Source organism: Osmerus mordax, chromosome 24 (genome assembly GCF_038355195.1).
Source record: "Osmerus mordax isolate fOsmMor3 chromosome 24, fOsmMor3.pri, whole genome shotgun sequence".
NCBI lineage: Eukaryota > Metazoa > Chordata > Actinopteri > Osmeriformes > Osmeridae > Osmerus > Osmerus mordax.
The window spans coordinates 1242313-1260536 of NC_090073.1; the positions used below are offsets into that span (position 1 = coordinate 1242313).

Genomic DNA, 18224 nt, shown 5'->3' on the forward strand with positions numbered 1-18224 from the left:
AGCCATCCTTTTGTCAAACGTCAGGTCATATTCACTGTTTGTTAACTTTTCCAAGTGTGTGTCCAAGGCAAAGTTATTGGCAGTATGGCTTGTTAGCATGAAGTTAGCCTAGTCTTGTCGCTGTCAAGTGATAGGCCTATTACACTACAGGTTGTTGTCAAACCTATTATTATTATTATTTGATAGGCCTAGAATTTGTGGGAAGTTATTACAATTTCGAAAACTGAAGATGTTCACCTTCCTGCAAATGTAAAAAATTACGGCAAACGTAACAACCGTTTGCGGGAAATTACGTAGGCTATTACTTTTATGGTAGGTATAATTGGTGGGAAACGTATTATGTTTGTGGGATTTAAAGCTGCAGATTTGTATTACATTTGTGGTTTACAACATTTGTGGGACGTTGTTACATTTGCTAACACACCTCATTATTCTGGTTTAACACTTTATAAAGAATCTCTGTTTAATTATATATGTGTTTCATTATTTATGTGTGTGTCTTTGTTATTGAGCCGTTTCCCCTCAGCTCAGAGTGAGTTGTTGAGGATGAGTCTCAAGCCGGTGTTGTACTTTCCGCGCCCGCAAGTATGCGAGGATTTGCTAAGGTCCACGTAAATTGTCTTCAGAGGGTGTGCACTTTGTTGTGGTACCGGTTATCTCGCCAAAAGAATTACTTTCCTAGAGACATCCTCTTAGCCAGGGGTTGTCAAACATTTCAGCCCACGACCCTTAAAATAATGGTGCCAGTGACTCGCGACCCCCGCATCCATGGAGGTGGTTTATGTATACGTGGGAGTAAAAATAGGCCCTGGACTTTGATCCAGACCGGCCCACCAGAACCGGCCCCCGTATACGCTACCACAGCTAACCTGCTAATGCATACACATTCTGAGTTTGATGTGATGCTAGTTCGGGAGTTTGATAGTTAATGCGAGCGCGCAAGCCACATTTTTTGGCCTTTATTTGACTGCAAAATATTGTTTTAGCTTTGTGTAAAATAAACATAGCCGTTTTTCAATTGGTAAAACCTTGTCTAGTGAAGGTGATGTCTTTTTGTCTTTTAATTTTTCACCCCACCCTTACGTTTCTTAGCCTGGTTTTCCATCGTTATTCTTCTCCCGGTGCTCCCGATGGCCAGTCCCCTACTGTGGTGGTGGATTTTCAAGTCATATTATTTTAAATTCTCGTGCTGTCAGGCAGTGGCGCCTCAATGCACAGGCTTACCTGGGCTTAAGCCCGGGGCCTCGACCAATCAGGGGCCTCTTAATAATAATACAAAATAAAAATGATGATAAATGTCCGTATTTGCGGTGTCATTACTTATGCATACTTATGAATAATTATGTTTTTTTTTTAAGAATAGAAGTATGCAGTGGCATAACGACATCTCTGACGTTGATAACAAACCAAACCGTTTCAAAATCGGTTGAAAATTTAGCAAGTTATGGTAATTTAAAAAGTACATGTAGCACCAACACAATGTTATGGGTGAGCGAGTTGACTGTAGCAAGATGGCTGCCATGTGTGGACGTTCGACTCCGTTGGCCGGCAACTCGGACGAGACATCTACCCTTTATATATCTATGAGCCAAACTACACTGAGCGGAAATTAAAAACGTTTCTTTTGACATAAAGTTTAGGCTGTGGCATTGAAGACAGCGATGCACCACACAAGCTTGAGTTTAAATACATTATTTAATGTGACATTATTTACTGTATATGCAAGTTTTGAATTGCTTAAATGTATAATGCTGCTAGTACACCATGGCACGATACGATACTTGCTGTGCAACAGCAATGCACGTTGTATCCATGCGTCGTTGCTAACGTGTGCTGACGTTGTGACGTAGGCTAGCACTGAGTTCCCTTCGTTGACACAAGGCACCTTTTGCCACCCGCCCAAACAAAAAAAAAATACCAGCAACTCAATCGCTACCAAGACAAAACTTTTGATACCGACGTTGTCTATGTAGTCCAAATATTGACGGATCCTTAGGGGGCAAAAAGAAATTGATGCAAATGTAAAAAAAAGTCCATAGTCCAGGGGCTATGGACACCCCTGGGCTATGGACTATCAAGTGCTATTAAGACACCCCTGCTGTCAGGGGGTGCTGCAGCACCCTCAGCACCCCTAGTTCCCGGTATTACCTCTCCACTGAAATCCAAAACTCAGCCAGTGTCTTGGCTGAGAACGCTGCCTTTAACGTTCGGTCGCTTGACAGTTCAACTAATGCGTCCTCCTGGTCGGATGTCAGATGGTATGCCGTACTTACAGTGAATGGAAAATCAAAAGGCTGATGGCTTTTTTATTTGCATGCATTCATTTAACTCCTTTTTTTAACCCTTGTGTTATCTTCGGGTCATTCTGACCCATCAGTCATTGTGACCCACCGTCGTATTGCGGCAACTTTATCGCATACAAAACCAAACTGAAGCATTTTCTTTTAACCGTTGGGCTGTCTCAGACCCCCCACATTGCGAAGGTTAAAAGAAAATTATTTTTATTTGTTTTTGTATTGGGTAAAATTGGGTAAACACAACGATGGTTCGTTATGAACCTTTGGGTCATGTGACCCGAAGGCAGCACAAGGGTTAACTTCCTAAAATATGCTATTTCCATTTTTTTTTTAATGTTCCTTGATTTCTGGAAATCATCTTGCGACCCCCCTTCGCTGTCTCGCGACCCCCCCACTTTGAGAACCACTGCTCTAAGCGACTCCAGAAAGTAGTGTAAACAGAACTCCTGCTCGTCTGTTGTTTCCGCGCAATTGTAAGCATCTACATAGGAGTACATTTGAACCTTCAGTGCTGCACACACACATATACAAACACCCATTCAGACACAAGATCTCATAAGATCTATTCAACCAAAAAGCTCAATTTTGGTCTCATCAAACCATAGAACCCTCTTCACTTCGTTTCAGTCTCCCAGATGCCTCCTGGCAAACACTAGCCGAGATGTCATATTTAGTTTTTTTCAAAAGTAGCTTTCTCTTAGCCACTCTCCCATCTAACTGTAACTGGTGAGGCACCCGGGGAACTGTTGTAGTATGCATAGACCCTCTCTTCTCAACCATGGAAGCCCGTAACTCCTTGACAGTTGTCATAGGCCTCTTGATGGGCTCCCTGACTAATGTCTGCTCTGGGCAGATTTACAGTTGTGCCATACTCTTTCCATTTGTTTATAATTTATAGCCTACTCCAAGGGATATTGAGTGCCTTTGACATTTTCTTGTATCCTTTCCCTGATCAGTGCATTTTAATAACTTTGTCGCAGATTCCTTTGGAACCTTCTTTTGTCTTCATTATGTCCTTTTTGTCGCGAAACAGACTAACCGAATATTGAACCTTCCAGTGAATTTTTTACGTCAAAGTCACTTGGAACACATTGATTGCACACAAGTGATCTCCTTTGTTCTGTTGATCAGTGTAAAAAAGCTTAATAAAATCCATTGTGATTCAATGTTGTCAAACAACAAAACATGAAAAAGTCCATGGGGGGTTAATACATTTTATAATCACTGTACTCACACAGACACGCACATGCACGCACACACACCAGTTATTAGAACAGATGATTCTACACAGTTCCTCTTGGCAGACATTTAGGAATATCCAGTTTTTTATTTTTATCTCTTCCTCCAACTCTCTCTTTCCTTCTTCCCCTTCACTTTCTACCCCCTCTTCAGTCCCTGCTTCTGTAGTTGAGTCCAAAGTGTGTTAATCTTCCAGACATATGGACCTTTTCAGCATGTGTGTGTATGTCCCATTCCTCCATCCCTCTACTTCTCCATTCCTTCATCCATCCACCCATCCCTCCATCCACAGGGTTCAGTACCACTCATTCGACCATCTGTCCATCACCTCCGTTTGTCCAGACTACACCCTGAAGATCAGGAAGATCTCTCTGGACCAGTCTAAGTACTGCCCTCTCATCCGACTCTTTTTTCCTCCCTCACTTTTTGTCCTTCTCTGCCTGCTCACTATAGAGATGATTTCAAGGTGACTCAGCCATCCTCTTCTCACATTTTTTTTCTCCTTCTTTCTTTCACTTCTCAAATTGTCCTTGTGCTCTCTGTCCTGACAAAGATTACTGAGCATCTTAATGAATCCTTTGTCTGTCTGCCCTCCTCTCCCCCTTCTCTTGTCTCCGCCTCCTCTCTCTGTATGTCCCCACATCTCTCTCACTCTCCTCCTCTCGACTCCGCCCTCATTTCGGTCTCTTCCTCTTTGTGGCCCCTCTCTCTATTGCCTCTCCTCTCTCTGTCTCCCCCCTCCTCTCTGTCCCTTCCTCCTGTCTAACTGCCCCTTGTCTCCCCCTCCTCTCTCTGCCCCCCTTATTTCTGTTTCCCCCTCTTCTCTGTCTCTTCCTCCTGTCCAACTGCCCCTTGTATCCCCCCTCTCTCTGCCCCCTTCATCTCTGTCTCCCCCTCATCTCTCTGTCTCCCCCCTCTTCTCTATGTCCCCCCTGCTCTCTCCTCCTCTCTGTCTCCCCCCTCTCTATCTACCCCCTGATCTCCGCTCCTCTCTCTGTCTCCGTCACTTCTCCATTTCCCTTGCCCTCCCTTTTTTCTGTTGTCCGCCTGCACCTGTTCTACCCCCCTCCACCACTTTCTTCCTCCTCCTTTCTGTATCCCCCGTCCCCCCCTCCAGGTCTCTGGAGTTGTACTTTGCCACCAGTCAGAACAACAGAAACAGCGCTGAGCACGTCAGCGACAAATCCCCTCGCCTCTGCCGTAAATTCTCCTCTCCTCCTCCCCTCTCCCTCCCCTCCCACTCCTGCTCTCCCGTACGAATGCGCAAACTTTCCCTTAACTCCCCACTCAACTCCCCCCTCAGCTCCCGGCTGGCTGGGCTGGATCTCAGCTACCCAAACTCCGCCCTCTCCTCGTCCCAGTCTTATGTCAGTAGCCCAACCTCAACACACACACCTCAAACCCCTCCCCTCTATACATGCACCCCTCAAACCCTGCCCGCTTCCACACACCAGACCCCTACCACACCCTCCCCCACTCCCGAAACCCCCGCCCCTGAGACCCCCAACCCCCCTATCTCTGCGGATGCGCCCCACACTCCTCCTACCTCCATACCCACACCACAGACACCACCTTTCGCAGACACCCAACAGACACAAGCTTCCCCTCTCACATCCACCCCCACCTCCCCTCCCACAACCACCCCCACCTCCTCTCCCACCTCCACCTCTCCTCCCACCTCTACCCCCACCTTCTCCACCTCCCTCCCACTGGGCTGTGGTCTCCCCCAGGACCAAGACCCCCTTCCCCCCTCTTCCCCTGACCAGAGCCCCACTATTCTCTCAGAGGGGGATGAGCTACCCAGGATGGATGCCTTCTGTGGGAAACTGAGACGCAGCATTCGCAGAGGTGAGAGGTAGGACGGGCAAGAGAGAAACAGAGGTAAGGAGATGGGGGAGGAAGGGAGGGACAGATAGAGAGATAGAAAGAGCGAGAGAGCACAAATTAAGAGGTTCATCAAAGGTTTTCAGTGTGCTCTGGGTCTACATGGATTTTTATTCCTATACTTTAGACAGTATTTGTACACTCTGTGTAGACAAGGCAGGGTAGAATGGAAGAAGTTTCAGAGTAAAATTTACAGTATGTATGCAGTTATAAGTATACTTTGTAATTGTAGTCTTCTGTATGTAGTTGTTAGTTAGTACTGTGTATCTCATAAGGAAAAGCTCAATTTAGCCATGGTATACTGTATGGGTTACCTGATGCAAAGCGGAGCCGACAGCCCCTTACCTGTGATATCATTACCATAGATCATGGTCTGAAGTGAGATATTGCTTTTATAAAACAGTTACCTAATAGATTTTATTTCGAAAATAATTGCATATTAGCAATGATGATTGCGATGTACGATGGCGTATTAGGGCCATTGGAGGTCAAATACAAATATTTGCTTCAATTTGTGAGAAAATAATCGGAGATTCTCCCAGATTAAAAAGTCTGAAAGAATTTGCAAGAAAAAAAGTCTGAATTTCTTAGATTAAAGTCGTAAATTTGCGACGGCATACATACTGTAAATTTCCCATTAATTAATGTATGGGAAACACTGACAAATATATAACCATACGCAGTATGTGGGTAATATATCAAACGCAGTTCTATGCTGTTTTGTTCATCCTGAGTGTGTTGTTGTAGCTGTGCTGGAGTCTGTCTCTCTGGAGAAGATCCTGCCAGAGTCTCCCCAGAGCAGTGATCCAGGAGAGACCTCTCCCTGCCGCTCTCCCTCCACCCCACGACACCTCCGCTACCGGCCAGGAAGTAGGTGTACTGCCGGGGTTGGGGTAGAGTGTTGTGTAGGTGGGTCAGTGGGGTTCTCCAGAGCCAGTTTCCCTTGCGCCTGCCAGGCTTGGATGGCATTCAAGGAAGGCTAATATGTAGGGTAGTTGCTATATGGTCAGGCCCTGTTAGCCTTATACACACACACACACTCATGCACACACATAGCATAAACACGCACATGTACTCGCACACACAGTTTACTGTATGATGATGGTGATGATAATGATAGGGATGATGATGATGATGATAACAATGGTGGTGATAATGACGGTGATAAGGTTGATCATGGTCATGATGATTATGGTAATGGTGAGGATGATGAAAAATATGATGATGATGCTGATGATAATGATGACCTGTAGTCCAATCAGGAGAGAACTCTCGCTCTTCCGTCTCTCCTGCCTCAGCCTTCGCTATTGCCACGGCTGCAGCTGGACATAGTTCTCCCACAGGTACACACCGATGCACACACACTGACAAACACACACACACACACAGTCACACACACACTTACACTATGTCTGCCTGTGTCCTGCAGTGTTCACTAACTCTGAGAGGACATGTGATAAGGAGTTCATCATCCGCAGGGCTGCCACCAACAGAGTTTTAAATGTGTTGCGACACTGGGTCTCCAAACACTCCCAGGTCTGCACACACACACACACAGACACACACCACATACACACCAATACACACTCACAATCATGCATGTAATGATTGGTTAACAAGAATGTGTTACAACTGACCCTTTAAATAGAGTGTGCAGGAAGAAAGAAGGGTAGCAAACAAGAGAAAGCATGATGGCACTAAATGATAGACCTGTGTGTGTGTGTGTGTATGTATGTATGTGTGTGTGTGTGTGTGTTGTGCAGGACTTTGAGATGAATGGAGAGTTGAAGATGAGCGTGGCCTGTCTGCTGGAGGAGGTGCTGAGAGACCCTGACCTTCTGCCTCAGGAAAGGAAGGCTACTGCCAACATACTGAGGTACACACACACTCACACAAGCACACACTCACACACAAACTAAAACATGCACATAGACACACTCATATACATATGATAGATGCCTTGTTCTTTCAGAGGATTAGGGTTACAATTGACCACCCACAAATCAGGATTTGTTCTATTATCAGTTGACCAATCAGAATGTGTTGTCTTGTCAGCGCGCTTTCCCAGGAGGAGCAGGACGACACACAGCTAAGGATAGAGGACATCCTACAGATGGTAAGGAAACTACAATACCCACGATACACCTTTGCTTCACAAATCAATGTACATGGAGGTCCAACTGGCCAGCATCTCCTTCAGTCAGTGTCTCTGAAGTTGATTGGACAGTCATTGAGTGTGATGGAATAGGATTGGACAGTCCTTGAGTATGATGGAATGGGATTTGAGAGGATGGACAAGCTTTTCAACTTGCTATCAGCCCAGAATAGACTGCAGAGAATGAATCACCAGTTGAATGAAAATCATCATGTAACTATGCCAGTGCGGACCATTGATAGCATAATATAACTGGATACAGTGAAGTATCTGATGTCACTATGGCGACCCATGGGAAATGCTCAGTGGTCACCTGGCTCGTTCCTGTGATTTATTAACTGGAGGGAGTCTGGAGTCAGGTGGCTGAGCGGTTAGGGAATCGGGCTAGTAATCTGAAGGTTGCCAGTTCGATTCCTGGCCGTGCTTAATGACGTTGTGTCATTGGGCAAGGCACTTCACCCTAATTTCCTCAGGGGGAATGTCCCTGTACTTACTGTAAGTCGCTCTGGATAAGAGCGTCTGCTAAATGACTAACTGTAAATGTAACTCCAGTCAAAATCCCAGATAATAATTTGTTCTGTTTGTGAACCTGGCTCAAAATAATTGCTTTTTCATAGAAGACTGTTTGCAGAATTTGCAAGCACCTTGCACCCCATTTTTGGGGCTTAGGTCATAGACGGTCTTGCACAGTAGAGTGGATCACCGTGCTTTTGACGTCATAATAGGTCTAAGCTTTTATTGATAAAAGCAAATAATTGTAAAGCATATTTTCTTTATTTAGACTGGACTAATCGAGCAAGGTGCCAAAACAGAAATGCAGTACCACCAATCTCCATTGGGGCCTTTGCTTTAAGCTGAGGACATTTACATTTAGTCATTTGAGGAGCTGGGCTTATAGACCAATTATTAAGTAGACTAAGCGTCAAAGCTGGGTAAACATGGCGATCGAGATGATAAGAAACAGAAAGAGGGTGATTGAGAGAAAGGAAGAGAGAAATAGAGAACTATGTGTGACTGGGGGGGACTTATTTTCCCTTTTTTTTAGGGGGTTTTCTGACTGCTGTTTTTTAAAGAAATCTGCAATCTATGGAGCTTTCACACACTAAAGTACATTAAACCAGAACATGGTTGTGTCTTTCTTAAATTGTAGAACATTTCATAAAATAAAATAAATATGAAATATTTAATATGAAATACGTAAGTGGCTACACATGGGAGCACACGGACAGAGATCAAACTTTAAATTAGCTAGGCACATAGTTTTTCGACCGAACACTTAGTAAATCAAATGTAACAAGGAACTGCATAATACAAACAACAAAAATTACATTATGAACCTTTCTTAAGTATGTTCTTCTTGTGCACGTACCTGAACCCTCGACCACCATGTGGTCCACTTATGGCAATGTGAATCTTCTGGCTTCAACATACATCAAACACCATATTTAAGAATGTGACAAGAACTAGTTATAGCATCTCTACAACACTAAGTGTATATTTAGCCAAAAACTTTATTTACCACGTTTTAATCAAGAACTCTCTAAAATCTCTTGAATATCGGGTTTCTCTTTTACCGTGCAGACTAACCACTCTCTCACACATGCGCACTGCTAACCAAAGTGAAACCCCATCACCCTGCATGATGATTCCTTAAAGGGGCCACACCAACCTGTTTAGGCACCAAAAACAATGGCTATAAACCACTTGGCTACAAATGTGAAAGTGATTATTTGACTAACAGCCTGTCTCTGTGTGTGTTTGCATGTGCACGCATGTGTGTGTGTAGGCGGAGTGCCCCAAAGCAGAATGTTTTGAGTCCCTGTCAGCGATGGAGCTGGCTGAGCAGAGCACCCTGCTAGACCACATCATCTTCAGGAGTATTCCCTACCAGTGAGCCTTTCACTTGTTTCTGTGATGTCATACATGTATACTGACATGCAACCAGTCATGACCACCTGGGTCATTCATGGTGTCCTCCATGATCTGTTTCAAGCAGTGGTGCAGTGTTAATTTTGTCAACAAACATTGATTGGTGTTTAGTAATCAGTGATCTCACAGGAGTGGTCCACACTTTGTCCAAACATTTACAATTTGGTAACAGAACATACTAAAACATTTTAGGCAAGTACATATGAAAAAAGGCAATTCAAATTTGATTATCAAACCAAAAACACCCATCCTGACATTAACAAACAGAAATGACAATTATGATTAGCACTACAACCCAGACACCTCCAAGCCGGCTTGATTTAATCATTAACAGAAATGGAAATGCCACGTGTGTGCATGCCAGTGTGCATCTTTCATAATACGGCACAGGGTATCCCTGTGACAGTGACATCTAACTATAATGCGAGGAATCTCTGTCTGTCAACAATTATTTCCAGAACCGGGCATTGTATGAAGTTGAAAATCTGCCAGTGTATTGCTCAGGACCCAAGGATGTGCAGTGCCATGAGTGACATTGTTTGGATGAGCTGTTTGCATTTGGAAAAACCAAAATATGCCTTAAAAGTTACATGCGTTGCATTACGGGCACTTTATGCAAAAACATTTGAAGTGGCAAAACACAATACTTTTTTTGTGCATACTGTCATCGAGAATACATTTTTCACACTGCTACACTGCTTTTCTTAACGATTTTTTTTTTGAATATTTCTCAATGGGAATTATAACAAAGAGAAATATCCTTCAGCAAGTTTCAGTCATGAAACTTATGACTAAAACATTGACTAAAATTCAAAATGAGTACCACTGAATCTTGACTAAAACAAAACAAAATATAGCTGCAAGCAGCAATGGCGGATTCCTCCTTCAAAATGTTGTAAATTTGACATAATAGATAGTTAAACTGGGATTAACCAAAAGACTTAACTGTAATTTCTGTCATAATAATAAAAAAAGTTTATACCTTTGCCTGGATTAGAACCCACCACCCTTCGCACATCAGCACAGCCCATTGAGCTATTCTCAGTGTTGAATATTGTCATGTTCAGTTACTGTATAAAAAAGTAAGCTGTTTCTCCTATGGCAAGCATTGTCAGATTTGGTCCAAGCTCAAACAGCTGTAATTCAGTCATATTTTCACATATCAAGGTGAAGCTTTGCATGGTATTTCAGGGGGGTGTCACCTTAAAGCCTATTAGGTTTGAAAAACCATCATTCAAAATGACATTTGATTTAGTGACACAAACATATTGAGGCAATGTGGACATTTACATAAGTACACCCCTTTCAGCCATTTTGTATTTGATTCAACTGTCTTAATTAACGTTTTTAGATACATCAATGATACATATCTGTTCAAAATTCCAAGTCAATTAGATCTTTGGTTCAAGAGAAGAGGAATTTTGAAGGTTTTCCCAAATTATCACTGTACAGGAAAATACATAATGGTGGACCTTATGGGTCCTTGAGGCTTTTTTGTTCCTCATGAAAAATGAGCCATGCACACCAAGTTTCAGAAGAATTTGAGCAATGGGGTGGAAATGCCATCACTCTGTAAAGTGGACATTTGGGCTTGGCCTGTGGTGTCCCATATTTGGTGTGGCGGTACCCACTCGGATGTAGTATCAATGTGCCAAATTAGAAAATGTGTTACCAATAACATGTTGAGTTATTGTGGCGCAAGGAGAAGAAGATTAATAATAATAAATATAGCTGCAAGCAGCAATGGAGGGGCCAAGCAGTCCAGAGCAGGATATGGCCTCCATAGCACTTGTGCAACAATTAAGTCACAACAACTTGTTGCACTCATGCAACACACCAAGTTTGGTTGAAATATCTGTTTGCGTTCAAGAGAACTGAGTGTTCAAAGTGTTTTTTCTGGCATAACACCGCAGGGCTCCTCTGCTCCTCGTGGGAACGAAGAAACCGAAGTTTGGTGACAATCGGACAAATGTTTGCTGAGTTACGCTCTCACGTCTCGTTTGGCGGCTTCGCCGCCGCCTTTGATTGGCTCTACCGAACAAACGTTTTTGAAAATGGAAAATCCATCTGATAACTTTTGTGCAGCTGGGTCTGAAGATAATCTGTGCCAAATTTGGTAATCATTGGACACAATTTGGGGCGTGCAAAAGGTTTTGACACTTTTCCATAAAATCCAAAATGGCGGCCGCGTCAATTTGGTTGTTATGAAATATTATCAATGGTAAGGCTTGGGATCTCACAAGACATCAAGAGACAAAGAAATTACTTTATTAAGGTAAAAACTTGAACAGTTATTAGCCAAAACACGTTTATGCTTCCGGCCACGCCCCCTTTTAGTCACATGAAAAAAAAAATTGAGGACATCCTCAGAATAAGGTTCCGAGTAGGCATAACAAATTTGGTGTCACTGCCTCAAAGAACTACTGAGATATGACTTCACTTCCTGTTTGGTGGCTTTTCTGCTGAATTTGATTGGCTGTCACGGACAAAAGATTGTGGGGATCAGAATTATTTTGTGAGGCTTGGTCTGAAGAGCATATCTGGTAATTTTGAAGAAGATTTGACAAACATTGTTGGAGGAGTAGGCTTTCAAAGCTTTTCGATAAAACCGGAAATGGCGGAAAATCTATATAACTTGAAATTGACGCCATGGTGTGCTTTGAACTCTGCTTGATCCAAGGAATCCAACGGTGCCTCATTTTTGACAATTGGACATGCGCTTCAAAAGTTACTTGTGTAAACGCAACTCCAACTTTGACCCGTTGGTGGCGCTAGAGTGCCCAAGTATGAGACATGAAACTTTGTAAAATGGATCAGGGGACTGTCCCCAATGAGTGTGCCAAATTTCACAACTTTCGACCAAGCGCTCGAAGGCGTGAGCACACCCAACTAGAGAGGGTACAATTTCTGGGGAAATTGTAGGGTGTGCTTGCTTGAGTCGGTTGCACAGGGGTCCGTTTTTTAATGACATATTTACAACTGACATTTCTGTATATTTTATATAAAAATACATAGGGCCTACTTATTATTTATAAAGATTACATAGATTTAAAAGCATCTTTTTTTTGCTGCTCATTTACAACTCAAAATAGTAGAGTGAAGTGTAGAATGAAATATGATGTCTCATTTCCCCTGCCTTAAAGCTGAATCAAAACAAATACATTTGGTAGACCGGTGTAAAAATTGACCTAATCTCTATGACTTAAACGTCCTTTTAAGTTTTCCCTTCTCGTGATATTTTCAGGCATTTAGCCTACTCATATTGCATTCATTCATTAATAAAGAACCCCCTTTGAAGATTATTCTACGACGTTACCGGCAGTAGAAGATGGAATCGCGATTCAAACAGTACCATCTGCTAACTGAAAATATGCCCCCAAAAACGTAAATAAGCTTGACATTTATTTAGTGGAAAATCGCTCATTCATAAAAAGCTCACTGGTAGCGATCATTGTCAGTAACAATGCAAAATGCGATATAGCCCTGTGTGGAGAAGCTGCCCCGGTAAATTCTACTACTACGGTACAGTACTAGACTACTGCTGTGTTCGTCTTGGTAGAGATTGCGTTGGTTGAATTCGATTTAAAGTTCCGTTGTACAGTTTAGGCTGAAATTATTTTCATGAACAGATTGACAAAGTTTAGGCTGTGGCAATGAAATTCAGGTTAGTAGTCAGATAGTTTCACCTATTGAAAGACTTTTGATTTAAGTAAGGGGAGTGCCGAACATGTTCTGTCGCCGTTTTACTTCCTAAACAGCTGTGTAGATGTTTTTGTAGTGTGTCTCGCATAGGCTACAGCGTTGCAGTGAGCAACACTGGTTTGAAACCACAGGTAATCAAGAGTATATGGCTGCAGCCTACAGCCTCCCGCCTCATGCCCTCCCGCCTCATGCCCTCCCGTCTCATGCTTCTACTTTTCAAAATAAAAGCTTGCGTCTGGTCCGCTATTTATCCTTCCTACTTTGGTGTGTGTGGGTTTTTTTTAGCTAGACTACATCACAACGACGGTTGAGGTTAGGATTAGTTTAAGACCAGGAGTCGTAGCAGAGGAGAGAGGTTAAGGTCAGAGCAAGCAGAGTCAAGTAAGAGCTGAAGGATTCATATATCTATGTGTCTATTCCAATATGTAATGATAGTATTCAATGACACAAATCTGTGTTCTAGAAAGAGTGGTCTGGTCTGGAACTGACTCAACTCCTATTAGTCATGCCTAGAAATGACAATCTGTTTCTTTGTTCCCTTCTTTAGAAAATCAACTGTTAGTCTAATTTCTTTCACTCCAAAAAACCTTTTCTGTCTTTTAAAACAGTTAAGTTTAAGACCAATATTGTTTTAGATTCTCTATTTTACCAAATCACAGCTCTTTTTATCAAAGATATGATCAAAGCAATTTTCATTATGCCAAACCAGAATCCGTATGCTTCTTAAATGAAATATAAACCAAATCATGTTCTTAATGTAGCTATTAACCAAACATTTTTCCCAACTATATTTTCTATAAAGGTCAGATAGGTAGAACTTCATAACTCGTTTTGCTGCAGTTCAAAACGAGCCAATTAGCTCAAACCACATAACCACAATTTATCAGACTTGATGAGTCTTCCCAAATTATTTCAGAACTGAATGTTATAATAACCCTCTTCATAATACAACATTATCACAGCCTAACTGTTTATCCCAAACAGTATGCCAGGCTCTGATAAAACTCTTAAATAAAACTTAAAACCAAATTATAATTAAACTCCAAATAAAAGTACATTTAGTTATTTTCTCTTTCTCATTTTTAACCAAATTACATCTAATACCTTCATCAAAACTCTTAAAAACCATAGATTTTACTATTTTGACTTAAAATGTTATCCCATATACCTTCAAAGTATATTCATAGTTTCCTCTTCAAAACATCAGTGTTTAAACCAATCATCTCTTCACATCCACAAAACGTTCTTGTTTTATTTCATAACCTTCCATGATCCTCTCTAAACCAATCCTTTATGTAACTTTCCAATTGCTTCCTCATAATTTTTCACATACATTTCCTCAAACCATTCTTTGACCAACACAGCTGTTTAGCGTTTACCGTCTATTCACTTAATTTTGCTATAGTATAACTCTTCCAATTGTATTAGAACCAATTTATAAACCAGGGGTATACCCTCTGGGATAACCTTTGTAACATCTCAACGTAACTGACTCTTTTAGCCCCCACCTTTCTCCAACTCTCCTCGGGATTTCTTTAACTTCTTGGTCAAAGGAAAAAACACACCACACTCCTCTCTATTTTTATTAAACTCAATCTGACTCCACACAAATAGACAATGTTCAGGGATTCTAACCCTTGGAGAGGACTCTAACCTCCCTCTGGACAAAGACAACGAGTTCAGGGACTCTAACCCTTGGAGAGGACTCTAACCTCCCCTTGGACAAAGACAACGAGTTTAGGGACTCTAACCCCTGGAGAGGACTCTAACCTCCCCTTGGACAAGGACAACGAGTTTAGGGACTCTAACCCCTGGAGAGGACTCTAACCTCCCCTTGGACAAGACAACGAGTTTAGGGACTCTAACCCCTGGAGAGGACTCTAACCTCCCCTTGGACAAGACAACGAGTTTAGGGACTCTAACCCCTGGAGAGGACTCTAACCTCCCCTTGGACAAGGACAACGAGTTTAGGGACTCTAACCCCTGGAGAGGACTCTAACCTCCCCTTGGACAAGACAACGAATTTAGGGACTCTAACCCCTGGAGAGGACTCTAACCTCCCCTTGGACAAGACGAGTTTAGGGACTCTAACCCCTGGAGAGGACTCTAACCTCCCCTTGGACAAGACAACGAGTTTAGGGACTCTAACCCCTGGAGAGGACTCTAACCTCCCCTTGGACAAGACAACGAGTTTAGGGACTCTAACCCCTGGAGAGGACTCTAACCTCCCCTTGGACAAGGACAAAACACAAAAACGGTTGATTTCCCACCACTGTTCGTTTGACTAGGTACGATGAAACATAGTAATCGTCTAAATTTGGTTCTCAGTTCCGAATAGCAGTACTTTGAATTAACAGGTGTCTGCTTACCTTTTTTTATGTTGAGGCCTCTGACGATTACGTCTGTCTCCTCGCACCGGTGTATGGGTCTCTCCCCCGATCCGTCGGTCGGGCCGGAACCCTCTGGACTCCCTCTTTTCAGCGTCGGGGTCACCATTTGAAGGATTCTTATATCTATGTGTTTATTCCAATATGTAATGATAGTATTCAATGACACAAATCTGTGTTCTAGAAAGAGTGGTCTGGAGTCGCAGAGGTCCCATAATATCAGCTTTAATGCAGCAGTTGTAAATCAACAAGTACAGAGCTCTGGGGTTGTCTACGTTTCCCTACCCGCAACAGAGTTTGGGCTGGTTCACGAAGTCCAACTGGCTATCTTTCCCTCCCCAGCATATAATATACAGTGCAATTAAAACAGAAAGATGAAAAGAGGGTTGAGCTTGTTCTCTCGTGCATCAGGGAGTTGTTCTTGCCTCCGCGTCCCACCTGCTCGGGTGCCATCTCCACCCAGATTCAAGGTTGTTTCTGAAAATGAAAAGATAGAGACACAAAGAACAGCCTGCTTCCCACACTCAGTGTGAGACCCAATGTTTAAGCCTGAGCACACTTCTATGTTCATAACTTTAATAAGCACAATGCATAACTTTAATAAGCACAATATATTCTTTAGAGCAATGCAGTAAAGAGGTGCTGAGATATGACCTCACTTCTTTTATGGTGGCTTGGTTGACAACTTTGATTGGCTGTTCCAGTCAAAAGGTTTAGATAATCAAAACACTTGATGTATTTCGGTCTGAAGATGATCTGTGCCAAATTTGGTGAAGATTGGAAAAACCTTATAGGAGAGATAGCGAAAAAACGTTATATTCAAAATGGCGGCCACATCAATTCAGCCACATCAATTTGATTGGCTGTAAGTAACAAACGGTTGCGGAAATCAAAGCTCCAGGGGCTTGGTCTGAAGATCATCTATGGCAATTTTGAAGAAGATTCGACAAGAATTGTAGGAGGAGTAGCGAAAAAATGCTTTTACATTTACATTTAGTCATTTAGCAGACGCTCTTATCCAGAGCGACTTACAGTAAGTACAGGGACATTCCCCCGAGGCAAGTAGGGTGAAGTGCCTTGCCCAAGGACACAACGTCAGTTGGCATGACCGGGAATCGAACTGGCAACCTTCGGATTACTAGCCCAATTCCCTCACCGCTCAGCCACCTGACGCTTTTCCTTAACATTCAAAATGGCGGAGAATCTATATAACTGGGTATGACGTCATTGGACTCGTCTTAATCCAGGGAATACAACAATACCTCATTTTGGAAAATGAGGCATATGGTTCAAAAGTAGTGTGTAAACACACCTTCAACTTTGACCCATTGGTGGCGCTAGATGGTTGGAATGGGAGACATGAATTGATGAGGGGACTGGTCCCAAAGAGTGTTTCACAACTTCTGACAATACGGTTCTAGGGGCTGCCATAGACTCCCATGGCAGATGTATAATAATAATTATAAGAAAAGGTAGAAACACTTGAGGTGGCTGCGCCGCTTCGCGGCTTGGCCACCAATAAATATAGCTGCAAGCAGCAATGGCGGATTCCTTCAAACATTGCGAACCATTGAAAAATGTATATTCTTTACAAATTGTCACTGTATATAAAAATCCATGCTGCTGACTTACCAATGGGATACCAAATCTGAAATGCAATACCATCAAGATCCACAAGTACCTTTATTTCAACCCAAGGAGTGAAGGGAGGGGGCTGAGTGAGCCTACCCATTCCAGAAAGCCTTGTATCTTTGTGCATCAGGGCGTGGCCAGTAGCGTCACCTATGGGTGATGTTGGGCCATTTGTGGTGTGGTAGTTACTCTTAACCTATACTATCAATGTTTCAGGATTTGGAGAACTTTTTACCATTGCATACAAAATCGGAAATGCAATACCATCAAGATCCACAGGGTCTTTGCTAAAGACCAAAGAATGAGTGGGGGCTTGGTCAGCCCACACTCTCCTGAAATGTTGTGTGTGTGTCTTGCCAAGCCCGCGCGTGTGTCAAGGGAAAGGCTGAGTGTGTGAGAATGTGGAGCTCGCGCGCGCTGAAGAGCAGGGGAGACATCTCATTGGAAATTACTTTAGCAATTAGCCAAGCATGCATGTTTCAAATATTGACAAAAAAAGTACTTTTCATGTTACAGTCAACCTTTTCTCAGATATGTGTACTCAACATTCTCAAGAGTTTTCATATGAACTTGTGATTCAATCAGAGTATCAGTTTTTGGCCGGCGGATGTGTAAAGCATTATTTTAGCGTTAGCGATAAATTCGATTTGCTTTATATCAATCATTTTTAGAGGTATGAAGTTGCCTTTGCACATGGTAACATGTTGTAGTGTCTTCCACCGATATACCAACTTTGGTGGTGATATCTCAAAGATTTGCTGAGATTTGACCCAACTTCCTGTTTGGTTGCTTTGATTGGCTGTACCGGACAAACGGTTTAGAAAGTCAAAACGCCATGGGATAACTTTTGTGAGGCTTGGTCTGAAGATCATCTCTGGTCATTTTGAAGAATATATGACAAAAATTGTAGGAGGAGTAGAGAAAAAACTTGCGGCCGCATCAATTCGGCTTATCATGTGTCACACACGGGATGTCCCAAGATATCAGGAGAGAAAGGAA

The 18224-nt window shown here is 42.7% G+C and overlaps 1 protein-coding gene across 4 annotated transcripts in view; it reads left to right on the top strand.

Moving 5' to 3' along the window:
• The window catches only part of rasgrf2b (Ras protein-specific guanine nucleotide-releasing factor 2b), an 83072-nt gene that overhangs the window by 44234 nt on the left and 20614 nt on the right, over positions 1-18224 (top strand). Inside the window, exons 16-24 of one of the 4 annotated variants that reach the window (XM_067227569.1) lie at positions 3829-3921; positions 4654-4946; positions 5163-5384; positions 6168-6290; positions 6674-6763; positions 6850-6956; positions 7184-7296; positions 7476-7536; positions 9362-9465. In XM_067227569.1, coding sequence (XP_067083670.1) covers positions 3829-3921; positions 4654-4946; positions 5163-5384; positions 6168-6290; positions 6674-6763; positions 6850-6956; positions 7184-7296; positions 7476-7536; positions 9362-9465 — 1206 coding nt within the window. Of the gene's footprint in view, positions 1-3828; positions 3922-4653; positions 5385-6167; positions 6291-6673; positions 6764-6849; positions 6957-7183; positions 7297-7475; positions 7537-9361; positions 9466-18224 lie in introns of all 4 variants that reach the window. The other 3 variants (XM_067227570.1, XM_067227568.1, XM_067227571.1) reach the window with 3 other exon arrangements.